The sequence below is a fragment of the Chelonoidis abingdonii genome, chromosome 24 (genome assembly GCF_003597395.2).
Source record: "Chelonoidis abingdonii isolate Lonesome George chromosome 24, CheloAbing_2.0, whole genome shotgun sequence".
In the NCBI taxonomy this organism is placed as follows: domain Eukaryota; kingdom Metazoa; phylum Chordata; order Testudines; family Testudinidae; genus Chelonoidis; species Chelonoidis abingdonii.
Window position 1 is genome coordinate 3,434,418 of NC_133792.1, and position 15,393 is coordinate 3,449,810.

Consider the following 15,393-nt stretch of genomic DNA (forward strand, 5'->3'; position numbering starts at 1 on the left):
CTGCTGGCCCTCCCAGTCACAGGGGAGTTCCCCCCGCGAGAAGAGCCATGCCTGTCCCGGCTGGGGAAAGCTGGCAAAAAACAATGACTGCTTCTGATGGAAATAATCAACACCTGCTTGTGAGAAGCTAACCTGCCAGCCCACCCTGAGGAATTCCATAGGCCACAAATAATCAGGAAGCCAACACTTGATGCAGGAAACCACCTGGCACTGCCCCACCTGTAACTTCCCATTCCTTGGCAAAGTAACCGAGAAGCTAGCAGCAGCCATGCTTCAACAGCAAGTCTGCTGCATCCTGATGCTTTGTCATTGGGTGTCGGAACAGGGACAGCCACACTGGCGCTAAAGAGAGGCTGTTCTCCTGGCCTTGGGTGTAGGTCCCATGTTGGTGCTTCCATGTTGTGACTTCCCTGCAGCTTTCAAACCAGTTATCACAGTGGTCCGGTCAGTGTGGGGTGCAAATCCAGACCAGTGCATGGTTGTGTAATCACGTGCCCTGTAACCCTGGGCACCTCACAGGGCTTTGTTGCTGTAGCTCTCAGACTGGGCTACTCTCAGCTAGCCTGCCAGCATGCAAGTCACCCCCTGACTGTCCATGTGCTAGACAGCCCTGGTTCAGCAGCTCTGACCCCTGTCTACAGCCCCACAGCGACTTCCACCAGCCTTGGTTACATCTGGCAGGGAGACCCTCGCGCACTCCGAGTCCCAAATTTGCCCACGGCCACATGCCCTGGGCAGATCAGAGCTTTAATATGGCTTATTTGTTCCTCTAAAGAGACAAAACCACATCACAGCTTATCAACCTAATTGGGGTGAACACAGTGCTGTTGGTTTATAGTAAAATAAAATATTATTAATAATTAGCCGTAGGTTAAGTGCTACTAAGTAAAAGAATAAAGTTAGAAAAGGTAACAAGCAAATACAAGTGAAAACATGCATCTAAGAGTCTAAAACTTCACCTAGCAAGATACAGGCTTTGTTCTTTCACCAGTCGTTCTTCTTCCCTGCCGTGGCTGACTTTCTCTCTGTCAGGACCTTCCACAAAAGCACCAGGGGCTGGTTTCCCTTGTCATCTTAGGTGAATCATCTCTATCTAAGCAGGTTTGTCACCTGCATTCAGTTCCAGAGACTTCAGGCCCCCCATCCTCTCTTGGTTGAAGGACCAATCTTTCTCAGAGCTCTAGCCTCTCGTGTTTCTCTAGTGATGGCTGCCTTCTCTCCCAACTTATATCTCCCAAAGGTCAATGACCTTGTGCTGTTCTTCCCTTCCTGTGGGCTTCCCATCCCCCACATGATTTCGCTATAAACGAGGCTTCCATTGTCTGAGTCTGTGATGCTTGATTTACATAGGAGACAAGTAAGTAGCTGTGTCTGGGCAGACTGGGCAGCAGAATCTCAATGAGCATCCATAATTCCTCCCCTAGTATCCCCGGCATGCTACAGGCATACACAAAAGACCTTCCATGATGCACTAATATTGTATTCAATGAGTTGATTCAATTGCTTATTATTTGAGATTTAGACTTCCCTGTCTTTAGAGCTCCGATAAAGTGTCTCTGCCTGGGGCCTAGCCAGGCAGTCTCTTCCTCACACTTGTTAGTTGGAGAGCTTTGTTTAGCTGGTATGTCAGTACATTCTCATTGTCTTCCAAAGTATTTGGGAAGTAACTGCCCAGTGGAGAAAGCTCGGGACTTTGTTTAGAGTGCACTAACTCCTGGGTGACTGACAAACACATTTTAAGAATTATAATTTCAGTTTATGTCCATAACTTTGCATCAGTTGCTTGCACCTGTATGACATGATGCTGTGAATACCCAGTGAGTGATATACTTTCCAGTGACAGATCACATGACACCTTCTAGCTACAGATGATAACAATAGTGAGTTGGGGTCAGGCCAGCTGATATCAGGGGGCCCCTTGCCCTCTGCCCTTGAGCTCTTCAGAATGTCCCAGGCTGCTAACCTGCCTGTGTGGCATAGTGAGACGGATGGCATTGCACTACAGTGGCTCCACTTATTGCTCCATCAGCCCGAGAGAATGGAAATGGGCAACTGCTCCTCTTCTACAACCCCCCCCACCCCCGCAGGTCCCCCAGAGTAGCCAAGGACAGCTGGTATGAACTCCATCCGGGCAAATCCAGAGTGGTGGGGGTTGGAATGGAGAAGTGCTTAGTCCTGGCTGACTCGCCATCCTCCCCTTCCATTGAGGACATCTGCCTCCATTCATCCAAGTAGTATGGAACCACGGTGCCCTGTTTGACTCAGCCGGAGTCTAAGAGAGAAGGTGATGTCAGTGTGTGATGGAGTAGGGGCTGTCTGTGTGGGGAATGGGAGAGCAGGGGAGGACTTTAGAGGATGGACGATACCGGAGCCTGTAACCTGAGCTAGGTAAGGGGGGGAAAGGTCAACACCTGGGCCCGGGAAGGGGGAAAAAGGAAGGGGCTGGCAGGAGGGAAGTAGTTTTCAGTTTGGGTTTGGGGCTGTGTGGGGGAATTCAGGGTATCCTAGCTAGGATCCAAGCACCCTGAAAGCCCAGAAGGACTCAATGGAGGGGTCCTGACTGTGCCTGCAAGCTCTGCTGTAACCTGTGTTCCTGTTGTCCAGTAAACCTTCTGTTTTACTGGCTGGCTAAAAGTCACTGCGGGGTCCAGGAAGAGGGGTGCAGGGCCGGACTCCCCCAGACTCCATGACACAGTGCATTGTCCACCTCCAGCTGGTGGTCATTCCAATATTTAGATCCACCAAGCTAGCCACAAAACAGCTTCTATAATACCTTACTGGTTACCCAGGAGCCAAAACATAGTTCCCTTAAAGCAACCCATCCTTGGGCTTCCATCCAGACACCCAAGTCAAATATGAGGAGGATTACGGAAAATCTTATTCATCATTTAAGAAAGTTCTACCAATCCCAAAAGATTGGGCACATTACCCACCAGGTCAATGAATACTTCAGAGCTTACTCAATACATGTGTACTGCCAATTCCTATTAATTAAATTAAAATTTATTTAAAAAGGAAAGAGAGAGAGTATTGGTTAAAAGATCACTATACATGCAGATATGAATACAGTTTTGAGGTCAGTTTTATAGCAGAGATGGGAGATTTAGTATTGCAAAGAGTTTTTGGATCAGGCTTGAAGCAGTGATGAAATAAACTGCTGGCTTGTTAAGTTGGTTGCTCCCAAATAATTGGAAAGTCCTCAGTTCCTTGGATAGATGCTCCCATTAGTATACGTCCATAGTCCAGAGGTTTGAGCAGGAAAGTGGCAAAATGGAGGTGTTTCCAGGGCCTTGTATAGCTTCTGCCATGTGGAGGGAAACCCATTGTTCTAGTGTGTGGAAAATTACAGATAAGATGGAGTTTGGAGTCATATAGGCAAATCACATGTCCATGCCTGCTTTGCTTTGTCATGGGGGAGGGATAGCTCAGTGGTTTGAGCATTGACCTGCTAAACCCAGCATTGTGAGTTCAGTCATTGAGGGGGCCATTTAGGGATCTCAGGCAAAAATCTGTCTGGGGATTGGTCCTGCTTTGAGCAGGGAGTTGGACTAGATACCTCCTGAGGTTCCTTCCAACCCTGATATTCTATGATTCTATAGCAGAGGCCATTACCTGTACTCTAGTTAGAACATTCATATGAAAGTCTGTCAGGATAGGCTTCTTCCATGATTCACTGTGTTTGCCGATAAGCAATCAACAATAAGCTGGTCAGACTGGATGCAAATTGCCCTGTGGGTGCTATCACAGGAGCAGACACATTTGAGATACAGATACATGGTCAATATTCATAACTTCAGATACAAAAATGATATCTGCATACAAACAGGATAATCATATTCAGCAAACTGTAACTTTTCCATTGGTGCCTTACTTGACACAATTTGTACAAGATTTGTTGCAGTTATAGATCAGTGGTAGCAACAACGATCTACATGGTTACCTTTAATCAATGTCACAGGCTGGAACTGTAGTGAGACTGTAGCATGTACATTTTACAGGGGCGTGGTGTTTGACTTAAACAGGCATCCATAAATGACACTAACCTCATGGTATGCTTCACCCTAGTTGGGCCTGTTGCACACACAGTTCAGGCTAGCAATGACTGTCAATTATTACAATCTGACGGCTTGGTCTGGCTTCTATGTTTAGGAGATTGAAGGTCTCAGAAAAGTTCCTAGTAGACATATATTTTTATCACATCAACAAGCACTGCCATTGACACTATTAACTCTCATTGGGAGTGGCTGGGAGAGGAACCAGTAGGTCAGACACGATGCTCACAGGGTGAGAACAGAATCTGGGCAGTAGAGAGGGAAGGGATGGGATCAGTATGGGATCTGGGCAGTAGGGGAGGGAAGGGACAGGGGCAGTACGGCATCTGGGCAGTAGGGGAAGGGACAGAAGGGACTGTGTCATTACGGGATCCAGGTGGTAGAGAGGACAGGGATGGGCTCAGTATGGGATCTGGGCAGTAGGGAGAGAAGGAATGGGGTGAGTAAACGATCCAGGCATTACGGATGGAACGGTTGGGGTCAGTATGGGATCCGGGCATTAGGGAAGGAAGGGACAGGGTGAGTATGGGATGCGGACAGTTTGGAGGGAAGGGATGGGGTGAGTACAGAGTCTGGGTGGTAGAGACAGAAAGGACGGGGTCAGTACAGGAACTGGACAGTAGGGAGGGAAGGGATGGGGTCAGGACAGGATCTAGGCGGTTTGGAGGGTAGGGACGTGGTCAGTATGGGATGTGGGTGGTAGGGAGGGAAGGCATGGGGTCAGTATGGGATCCTGGCGGTTCGGAGGGAAGGGATGTGGTTAGTACAGGATCTGGGCATTTGGGAGAGAAGGGACAGGATGAAAACGGGATCCGAGCGGTAGAGAAGGAAGGTACGGACTGAATACAGGATCCGAGCGGTAGGGAGGGAAGGGATGGGGTGACTACAGGATCCGGGTGGTAGGGAGGGAAGATACGGGGTGAGTATGGGATCTGGAAGGTAGGGAGGGAAGGGATGGGATGAGTACATGATCCAGGCAGTAGGGAGGGAAGGTACGGGGTGAGTACGGGATCTGGGAGGTAGGGAGGGAAGGGATGGGATGAGTAAGGGATCTGGGACGTAGGGAGGGAAGTACGGGATGAGTACGGGATCCAGGCATTAGGGAGGGAAGTGACGGGGTCCTTAGATGATCCAGGCAGTAGAGAGGGAAGGGATGGGATGAGTATGTGATCCGGGTGGTAGGGAGGGAAGGGATGGGATGAGTACGTGATCCGGGTGGTAGGGAGGGAAGGTATGGGGTGAATACGGGATCTGGGAGGTAGGGAGGGAAGGGATGGGATGAGTATGGGATCCGGGCAGTAGGGAGGGAAGTACGGGATGAGTACGGGATCCAGGCATTAGGGAGGGAAGTGACGGGGTCCTTAGATGATCCAGGCAGTAGAGAGGGAAGGGATGGGATGAGTATGTGATCCGGGTGGTAGGGAGGGAAGGGATGGGATGAGTACGTGATCCGGGTGGTAGGGAGGGAAGGTATGGGGTGAATACGGGATCTGGGAGGTAGGGAGGGAAGGGATGGGATGAGTATGGGATCCGGGCAGTAGGGAGGGAAGGTACGGGGTAAGTATGGGATCCGGGTGGTAGGGAGGGAAGTGACAGGGTCCTTAGAAGATCTGGGCAGTAAAGAGGGAAGGGATGGGATGAGTATGTGATCTGGGCGGTAGGGAGGGGGATCTGGGGTGAAGGAGCGAATGCCCCAGATGCAAAGCTGACCCCTGTACCTGTGTTCATCCCCTGCCAGGGGTACTGTCACTGCGCTCGGCTCTGTCCTGGGGCAGATTGTTGGCATGGCTCCTTCTCTCCATTAGGTGGCCCAGCGGAGAAGGCCGGCCTGCAGCAGCTGGACACTGTGGTGCAGCTGAACCAGCAGCCCGTGGAGCACTGGAAATGCGTGGAGTTGGCACATGAAATCCGGTGACTGTTCATACTGCAGTACCCATCGGGCTGGGAGGGGGCAGCCATGTGGGATACAGAGAACGGGGCCCCGGAGCGATCCTGAGCCCCAAGAGCTGGCCAGCTGAAGTGTGCGCTGAGCTGGCGGGCAGGTTTCCCTGCACAGCCGCCTCAGGGGTGGGGTGATCCCAGGAGAACCTGGACAGGCGGTACTCCCAGACTGGGCTGAGGCGGGAGCCTTGGCATGGGGCCCATGTGCTGCAGAGGGGAGTGCCAGGTGGAGAGCGGGCCCAGCTGAGTGTTGCAGATTTGTGGGGCTGCCTGGGGGAGGGAGGGGGTACCAGTGTTTCTGTGTGGAGTGAGTGGGGCTCAGGGGGAGCTGGAGGGGAGAGGAGGAGATAGAACCTCAGAGGGGCACAGGGGTTTGGGGAGGGAGGGTCTCAGAGGAGGTGCAGGGGGCTGGGAAAGGGAGTTGAGGAGGAGAAGTCTCTGATTAGGGGTGTGAGGGAGGGGAGGCAAGAGTCTCTCGAGTGGAGCAGGAGGCTGGAAGGGAGAGGGTCTGATGGGGTGCAGGGAGCTGGGAGGGGGAGTCCATTAAGCAGATAATGGGGGGAGGTGTCCCTGAGGTGGTGCAGGCGAAGGGAGGGGCAGTCTGGGGTGGGGGAGGGAAGCGAGAGGGATTCTTGGGTGGGGATGGGAAGGGAAGGGAGAGGGAATCTGTGGAGGAGGGAAATGAAGGGAGAGAGACCCTTGGAATGTGGGGGAGGGAAGGGAGAGGGACTCAGAACAGGAGGATGGGAAGTGAAGGGAGAGGGACTCGGGGTGGGGGAGAAGGGAAGAGAGAGGGAATCTGGGAGGGAGAGATGTGACGGGAGAGGAAGTTGGGGGGAGGGGAGTGAAGGGAGAGGGACTCTCGAGGTGGGGGGAAGGGAAGGGAGAGAGACTCAGGGCAGAAGGGTGGGAAGAGAAGAGAGAGAGACTCTTGGGGTGGGGGGGAAGGGAAGGGAGAGAGACTCGGGATGTGGAGGAAGGGAAGGGAGAGGGAGTCGTGGGGGAGGGAAGTGAAGGGAGAGGGACTCTCAGGGTGGGGGGGAAGGCAAGGGAGAGGGACTCGGGGTGGGAGGATGGGAAGGGAAGGGAGAGGGACTCTCTGGTGGTGGGGATGTCTGTGTGGCTGCTGAAGTTGCGTGGCTTGGGGCACTCTGTGGCTAGTGTCGCCTGCCGAGCATGTTGTTTGCCGTGCTGGAGCTGGGCTTGCCCATGGGGCTGGCTTTGAGCTGCATTCGTCTGACCCTTCCCCACGGTGTCTCTTTCAGGAACTGTCCCAGTGAGATCATCCTGCTGGTGTGGAGGATTGTGCCGCAGATCAAGCCGGGCCTTGAAGGCATGATACGTAGGTCGTCCTGCAAATCTACCTACGACCTCCAGTCGCCTCCAAACAAGCGGGAGAAAAACAGCACGGTGCCCTCACACCCCGAGCAGCGCCAGAGCTGCCACATTGTGTATGATGGCAGCGACAGGCTGGTGCTGAACAACTGGGCACGATACACGGAGGTTGGGAAGCGGAGCCAGCACACGATGCCACCGTTGTCCCGGGCATCCTCTGACGGGGACAAGAACTACATCCTCTTAGCCCCTCTGAATCCTGGGGGTCAGGTATGGCCCCCTTCAGCACTAGTGACGCCTGTCCTTGGGCACTGGTTGAGCCCCTCACGCTGGCCAGGCCTTCACCTCTGACAGGGCCACGTCTGGACCAGCTTGCCAGTCAGCCCTGCCTCCAGGGAACACCTATCCTAAGCCACCTTCACCTGAAAGGGGATAGGCCAAAGCCAAGGCCCCAGGCCAAGCGCAGGGCTGCGCTGATCCCTAGATCCAGTGCTGCCTCGTCTGTGACATGCTCTGGCTTTCCGGAGCTACTGGGCCCAGGGCTGCACTGGAGGGCTTCAGGAGCAGCCACTCTGAGCTCACCTGTCAGCAAGGAGGGTCCTTTCGGGAGGAGTGGGGCACAGATTGAGGAGCTGTCAGAAATGAGGTGTTCAAAGCTCTTTGGTCCTCCAAGGGTGGCACTGAGCTCTGAGTGCTCATGGGCTTTGACTCCTCACAGCTCCAGCTAGCCAGCTATCCTGCCTATAGCCTCAGCCTCTCTGATGCTCCTAGCCTGCATCGGCACAAGCTGGACTTCATGCAGGGAGCAGACACTGCTTCTTGCTGTATCTTGGTGTCTGCAGATGCCCTGACTTTGGCCGTTTGCAAGGAGCAGGCAATCAGCCCACAGCTGTGGGGTCCCTGGCTCCTGGTCCTGTGGACCAAGAAATGTCACAGTGGCATGATGCAAACTGATCCCAATGAGCCCCTTCTGCCCCCCAAGATGTCACTGGAGACAACTGTTGTATCTGTGACTGCTGGGTATGGTGTGGTTAGCTAGGAGGGGAAGGGAAAGGAACAGTACAGCCCTGTGGGGTGAGTCTGGGGTGCTGCCTGTCTGAAGTGATGTCTCTCCAGCCCGCCCAGCCACAGGGGAAGGGAAAGCAGAAGCGTTTGTGGTCTTTGCTTATTTTCAGCACAGTAAATTAGACTTCCAAGCTGGTGCTGTCCCCCAAAGGCCTCTTCCCAGCCCCGGCAGCACTCATCATTATACGGTGTGCGCTGATACTGTCCTGCTAAGTGGCATGGCAGCTGGCTGTGCTGAACCTGTTTATCAGCAGGGTTGTACCAAGTGCTGGGGGAAACCGGGAGGCTTTCCAGTGGGTAGGACACAGGGCTGGAGTTGTCGCCATCATTGTAATATGCCTCCCTCTGCGAAGTACTTGGGGATCTCTGGAAGTCGAGTGCTGAGGGTTGCTGGTGTGCAGGAGCTGCAGGGAGTAACCGTGTCCTGCCTGCTCTGTGTCTTCCAGCTGCTGAGGCCAGTGTATCAGGAGCACAGTGCCGCTGTGGGTAAGTGTCCATTCCTAATAGCCCACGGCTTGGCAGACTCGGGAACTTTGCTGCCTAGGCAGTTGCTGTGGCGCCCCCCTCAGCGGAGGGGGCACTAGCCTGGGAGGGAAGCTGGGCTGGATTCCCCTTGGCTGTGAGCTTGTGCAGTCACTAAGCTGCACCAGCCTGGCTAACAGAGCCAGCCTGAGGCCCCAGGAGGGAAAGCCTCTGGCTTTGTGCTTTGCGAGGACCTAAGCCTGGAAACATCACTGCAAGGGCTTGAGGAGACAAGCTGCTGGGCTGCCCTCCTTTGGCAGGAGATGGGGGACCCAGTGTTGCCCCCACACCATGCTTAGGGTTTGTCTCACAGCTTCACCTCTCTGGCCTTCCCCAGTGTCCTCAGGCCAGCCCTGTGCATATCACCTGCTGTCGGTGAGTGGGACCTGGTGATGTCAGGTCGGGGCAAGCAGTGGTTTCTCAGACCCACCTGCAGACGTCCTCTTTAGGGCTGGGACTGACCTTTCTGCTGCTCACAGAGGCGGCGGCTGCCCTGCAGTGCCCCATCCTTGCCAGAGCAGCAGCTGCAAGGGACCTCCACTCCTCAGCAGTGCATCGCACATGGAGGAAGTGCCATGTACTCTCCTCCTGGAGCCTGTCAGCTGTTCCAGCTGGGCATGGAGAGGAGCAGGTTGTGGGGTCATGCTGCTGTTCCACTGAGTGGACATCCCTGCCATGCCTGCCTGCCCACCCTTGCACCCCACCCCAGCCAACTCCTTCCTAGAAACTCCCCACACAAGCCAGGGAAGACTCTCTCCCCCATTGAGCCCCTCCCAGCAGTCAGAGGAGACCAGGCCATCTCGGGAAGCAAAGGGGATCCATTCTGCAGCCAACCATGAACCAGCACCAGAAGGACGTTTTCCACGTCCAGCCAAGCACCACACAGCCACAGGGCTGGAAACAACCCACTTGCCATCACAGCTTCCTGGTAGGGGAGACCCCTAGAGGAGCTGCTGGAGGGGTGGGGAAGCATGGCTGAGGTGTAAGGGCAGATGGATCTGGTGAGGGCCTTGTGGAAGGGTTGGTGAAGATTATGGCAGGAAGATGGTGGAATTACTGGGTTATTTTGTTGTGTGAAGGAGAGCAAATCACGCTAGGAGCATCCTGCATTTAGCTGAACGAAGGGGAGCCTTTTTTGAGAGCTCTGTTCAAATCTGGGAGCACATCACTGCACTTCTCCCTCCCCCACCAGTGTGCCTCAGTTTCCCCATCTCTAAAATGGGGATAATGCTACGTGCTTTGCTTTGCAAAGTACACTAAGATCCTGGGATGAAAAGCACTGAGGGTGGGTATTCTGGCAGGTCCCTGAATATGTCCGTGGGCCTGTCTGCGATGCATTGCCTCGGTCTGCCCTCGTCAGGCTTGGGGAAAGGAGCTCTCTAGATGCTGGTGTTTCTCCTCACATAGGACATCCCATAGCATTTCTCCAGTGGGTTCATTTTATTACTGAGCAATTGGAACTGGCCCTGGATCTGATCCTTGCAGTTAGTGCGGTCAAAGTTACACGATTGTCTGAGGCTGCTGCAGACACTGTGCCAGCTTTCCTTGAAATCCTGTTGGCTCACTCATCCATTCAGCTCTGGTGGGTCTCTTTGCTGTGGGGTGAGGAGCTAGACGGATAACAGCAAGTCCTGCCCTTCAGAGCTGTGGGAACTGATGCCAGTCTGGCTCCAGAGAAACATGTACTTCTGGTACCCCCTGCTGGGAGATCGGCTTCCGTGTGCTCTGGTGGTGACATGCCCCGTGACTCAACATATTGTCTGGGGAAAGGGCGTGTGGTTCCTGTGCACAGACTGCTTCAGAGCCGTGGGAACGGCAGCTCGTTTGATCGTGGGAAATCCTCCCTGCACAGCATCAGCTCCGAACAGGGCAGCCGGCTGCCGAGGTGCGTGCCAGTCGGCGGAAGGAAAGGGGGGCGTTTGCTGCAGAGTGAAGGGTTAAGTGAGGAGCGGGATAGAATGGAGTGGAGGGTGACAGGATTTTCTGTGACAATATGTGTGTTTGGGGTTTGGTGGATTAGATGAAGCAGGGCCCTGAGCTCTGAGCCTTTTGGCCATTAAGTGCTCTTCTGAGGTGTGGGATGTTTGTTTCAAATCAGTCTTTCTGAAGCAGTGTCAGGTGTGCAGAGTCCTGGGCCGCGGCGTCACGACAGGCTTGCTTGATGCAGGCCCACGTTAGTGCATCCAGTCTAGTTTTAATGCAAAACCACTTGTAGACATGGGCCAATGGGGCAGATGTAGCTCCAGCATTTAGCTTGGGCTTGCTAACAGGTTGTACTAAAGATGTAGTTTTCTAGAGCCAGCAGCATTTGTGAGAAGCTGGAAAAGTCTTATTGTCAGCCCTGTAGTCCCGGTGTGTTTGGCTGGTTGTAGCATGTTCTGCAGCCCTGAGTTCCTCTTTCTGCACTGCTGTCTGCAATACAGGAGGCCAACGACTTGCTTGCCAATGGACTCATGAGAAGTGTCTGCTTTCCCCCACTCTGCCTCTCTCCTCTGTATCATAACAGAACAAATCCCAGAGCCAGAGGATATTCATGGAAGATACACCTAGTATGGGAACAGTCTGGTTTGGAGAGAGGCTCTGGGCTGAGAAATGATCTCTCTGCCTGTCCTTTGTGCATGGGTATGCGGCTTCTCCTTGTATTTGGTTTATTTAATACCTCAGGTAGCCAAGCTACTGGATGATCTGTGCTGCTTGTGGCCTTGAAATGCCTGGGTTCTGTTGAGAGACCAGACTTCACATTATGGCAGCTCAATAAAATGTTCCCGAAGCAATGGATAAAGCTAGCCAATACCAAGAGATGGAGGGTTTATTCTCGAGAATTCCAAATGCAGACCTCAAGCTGCTGCTGGGGTTGGGAGAAGAGGGTGGATGGACAGTGGTTGCAGGGGGAAGGTGTGTGTCTCAGTGAAGGACTTCGGTTAGCGGAGCTCAGACCTGCAGACCCAGCTTCTCCTTTCGCTGGGGCTGGGTGAGCAATGCCATACTAGCAGTTCTCTGTTGGCACCGGCTCCTTGCTTGAATCCCCCCGGTCCTGCAGCTCTGTAGCTGCATCAGCAACTCCTGCAGGCAACCACTGAACCCTGAAGCTGGCAGCCAAAGGGGTTAAGTGCATGCATGTGAGCTCCCTGCTGGACCTCAGACTCCTGTACAGCAAGGACAGGCATGCCTTCAAGAGCCCCCTGGCCTGGGGGCGGAGGGAGGCCAGGAACCCGGCCTGTGCAGAGGGTCGGACTAGTTTGGATGAGTGTTGGTGAGGACAGATGTTGCTGAGCTAAAGAGAGTTTCTCCTGAGCTTGCTGAGCTGAAATGACCAGTGCAAACATGGGGACTCAGGGAGGGGCTCTCGACGCAGAGCAGTCCCAAGCGTGTGTGTTTCAGACTAAGCCCAGCTTAGTAAAAGAATTGGAAGTGCTCAGTTGGGTACAGACTGGATGCTGGAAATCACCGTTTGCAGCCCGGAGAGCTTCACACAGCTGCCATTCGGGGAGCAGCAGGCCTTGAACTCTGGCTTCTCCCAATGATCTGGATGGATGGTGGGGTTGTTGTCTGCTTGGCTCCAGGGTAGCTTGAGAGCTCAACTCTGGGGGTGTCATGGGGCTGCAGCTCTAGATGTAGGCTAGGACGAGAAGTTCTCTATGCTTCTCTAATTGAACAGTCTTCTCCTGGCACTGGGGCAACTGTCCATGCAAGTTTTCCAGCCGTAAAAATTTGTACTGAGTGTAGTTATTGGCAAGCCCTCTTAATAGATACAATGTGGCCGCTGGAAAGCTTTGCAGTGGAAAAGCTGGGTGACAGCTGGAGAATTCAGCATGGGTCCCAAGTTTCCAAGACCCTGTGCAGGTTTCCCCAAGCTCTGAATTCCTTCAGATGGGAGATTTCCCTTAGCTGAAACCTAAGCAGGCAGTGGGACACTTGTCTTGTGGGTTATTAACTATTCTGCCACTGCTGACCCTGTGAAGAGAGTGTCCTTGCTATGGGGGCCTCCCTGTTGCAACAGGAGCCTGGTTAGGAAGAACCAGGATTTTCCCCATAGTGTTTATTCTTAATTAGCATCTGCAGTTTGTTTAGCGAGCAGAGGAGAGAAAAGGCCAGTTAATCTGAACAGAGATTAAACAAGCAAACACTGGAGCTGTTGTCACCCATCATATTGCAAGGGGAACATTGCTTTGGGCATGTTGGCTGCCTCCCCAGATCAGACCAGAGACAATTAGGAAACTACTTTTGATGGGTGAAGAATTTTTGAAGTGAAATGAGGAGATTTAGCAATACGAGGTAAGAGCCAGCTGCCAGCCTGTAGTCTCCTTGCCGTTCAGTGCCCGACCTTGAGCCCATCTCTCATTGTTTGTTTTGATCTGGCAGTCAGACTGTTAGCAAAAGGTACATGGAATGAATTAGAGAATCCCTGTAGTTAGAGCTGTGAACAACCTGGCAGGTAACTGAGCCCACCGCCCCCATCAGGGCAAGGTACTGGACGAAGAGGGACAGTGGGTGCTGTGAATACAGTGCAGTCAGTCTGTTGCAGGCACAGAAGAATGCCCAAGGCGAGCAACAGTGGTCCGTGCCCGGAGTGCTTAGCGCCAATAAACACACCGAGGTGGAGAAGCAAAACACAAGTTTATTTGGGATCCCAAAGCGGTGCTGGGAGACTTAGTACGCCTCAGATCCAGCCCTCCTAAAACAAGCAGTCTGTTCCTTTATATCCATGAGAACTTTTCTCGCTGACAAGCAAGCCCCCGTTTCCCCTCCCTCTTCTGTCCGGCTGCAGCATTCTTTTCTCACACACTTCTTTGTCTTCCCCCTCCCTCCCCTCCTCCTTCCTCCCCCTGTAGCAGTTACGTAAGCGCAGGTGCATTAAGTAATCTTGGCTGTGGCAGCTCGTTAGTAAGTTTTCCTTCTGCAAGTTATCTTGTCCTTCTGCTAAAGGTGCACAGGCCTCATTATTTCTGCTTTAGACCAATTAGAACTGTTGCAACTGATAACGGCTGTTACTCCTGGCCTTTCCCATCAGCCAGCCTTGTAGGTCGATTAGAGTTCAAACATGGAAGGACTTTTGCTCGCCAGAGGCCTAAACAGGAAGACTCCATATTCTTATTGCCTTCCACTTTTTTAAGTTACTTAGGGTTATGCTTAGTGACACCAACAAGTCTCTCCTGGCATTTATCTAAAAGCAAACACACTACTGCCTAATGGTTAAGGGAATATGTAATCATAGAACCAGAGAGTTAGAAGGGATCACAAGGGTCAGCTACTCTAACCCCCTGCCAAGATGCAGGATTTGTTGTGTCTACACCAGTGGCTCTCAACCTTTCCAGACGACTCTCCCCCTTTTAAGAGGCTGATTTGTCTTGCGTGCCCCCAAGTTTCCCCAAACTTAAAAACTACTTGCTTATAAAATCAGATATAAAAATAGAGAAGTGTCAGAGCCACACTGTTACTGAAACATTGCTGACTTCTCATTTTGTCTGTATGAAATTTTAGTTTGTACTGATCTTACTAGTGCTTTTTATGTAGCCTGTGATAAAACTAGGCAAATATCTAGATAAGTTGATGTACCCCCTGGAAGACCTCTGTCTGTGTACCCCCGGGGGTTTGCATACCCCTGGTTGAGAACCACTGGCCTAACTCATCCAAGGCAGATGTCTGCCTGGCCTCCTTTTAAAAACCTCCAGTGAAGGAACTTCCACAACCTTCCTGGGCATCTGAGCCATTGTCCTGCTGTTCTGACAGTAGGACGTTTTTCTTGAGATTTCATCTATGGCCATGTCTACACTACAGATATTACAGCGGCACAGCTGTACCGCTGCAGCTTCACCGCCGTAAGGTCTCCCATGTAGCCACTCTCCTGTCAGCATAATTAAACCATCCCAACAAGTGGAGTTATCTATGTCGACAGGACAGCATCTCCTGCTGGCATAGGGCTGTGCATACCGGTGCTTCTGTCAGTGAAACTTATGTCGGTCGGGGTGTGTGTGTTTTTTCACACCCCTAATTGACAAAAGTGCTAGTGTACTATCTTCTGTGCTGTAGTTTGAACCTACTGCCTCTTGTCCTGCCCTCTGTGGCAAGAGAGAACAACTTTTCTCCATCTGCTTTATGGCAGTCTTTCAAGTATTTGAAGATTGCTATCATGTCCCCCCTTAATCTCCTCTTCTCCAAACTAAACATACCCAGCTCCTTCAGCCTTTGCTTGTATGGCTTGTGTTCCATCCCTTTGGTCATTTTTGTCGCTCGTCTCTGGATCCCCTCCAGTTGCTCCACACCCTTTTTATAATGTTGGTTAGACTAGTATTTAGTTTGAAAAAGGTCCTACTTACTCCATGGCCTTATGCAGGAGTGTTTTGGCCTGTTTATGTACAGGATGGTTATCATAGAATATCAGGGTTGGAAGGGACCTCAGGAGGTCATCTAGTCCAACCCTCTGCTCAAAGCAGGACCAATCCCCAACTAAATCATCCCAGCCAGGGCTTTGTCAAGC

At 52.5% G+C, this 15,393-nt stretch overlaps 1 protein-coding gene across 3 annotated transcripts in view; it reads left to right on the plus strand.

The window, feature by feature from the left end:
- The window catches only part of RGS3 (regulator of G protein signaling 3), a 235,466-nt gene that overhangs the window by 52,151 nt on the left and 167,922 nt on the right, over positions 1–15,393 (plus strand). For 2 of the 3 annotated variants that reach the window (XM_075060499.1, XM_075060500.1), the window contains 3 exons: positions 5,858–5,963; positions 7,259–7,598; positions 8,840–8,879. In XM_075060499.1, the coding sequence (XP_074916600.1) occupies positions 5,858–5,963; positions 7,259–7,598; positions 8,840–8,879 (486 nt within the window). Of the gene's footprint in view, positions 1–5,857; positions 5,964–7,258; positions 7,599–8,839; positions 8,880–10,683; positions 10,801–15,393 lie in introns of those variants that run through there. The other variant, XM_075060501.1, reaches the window with a different exon arrangement.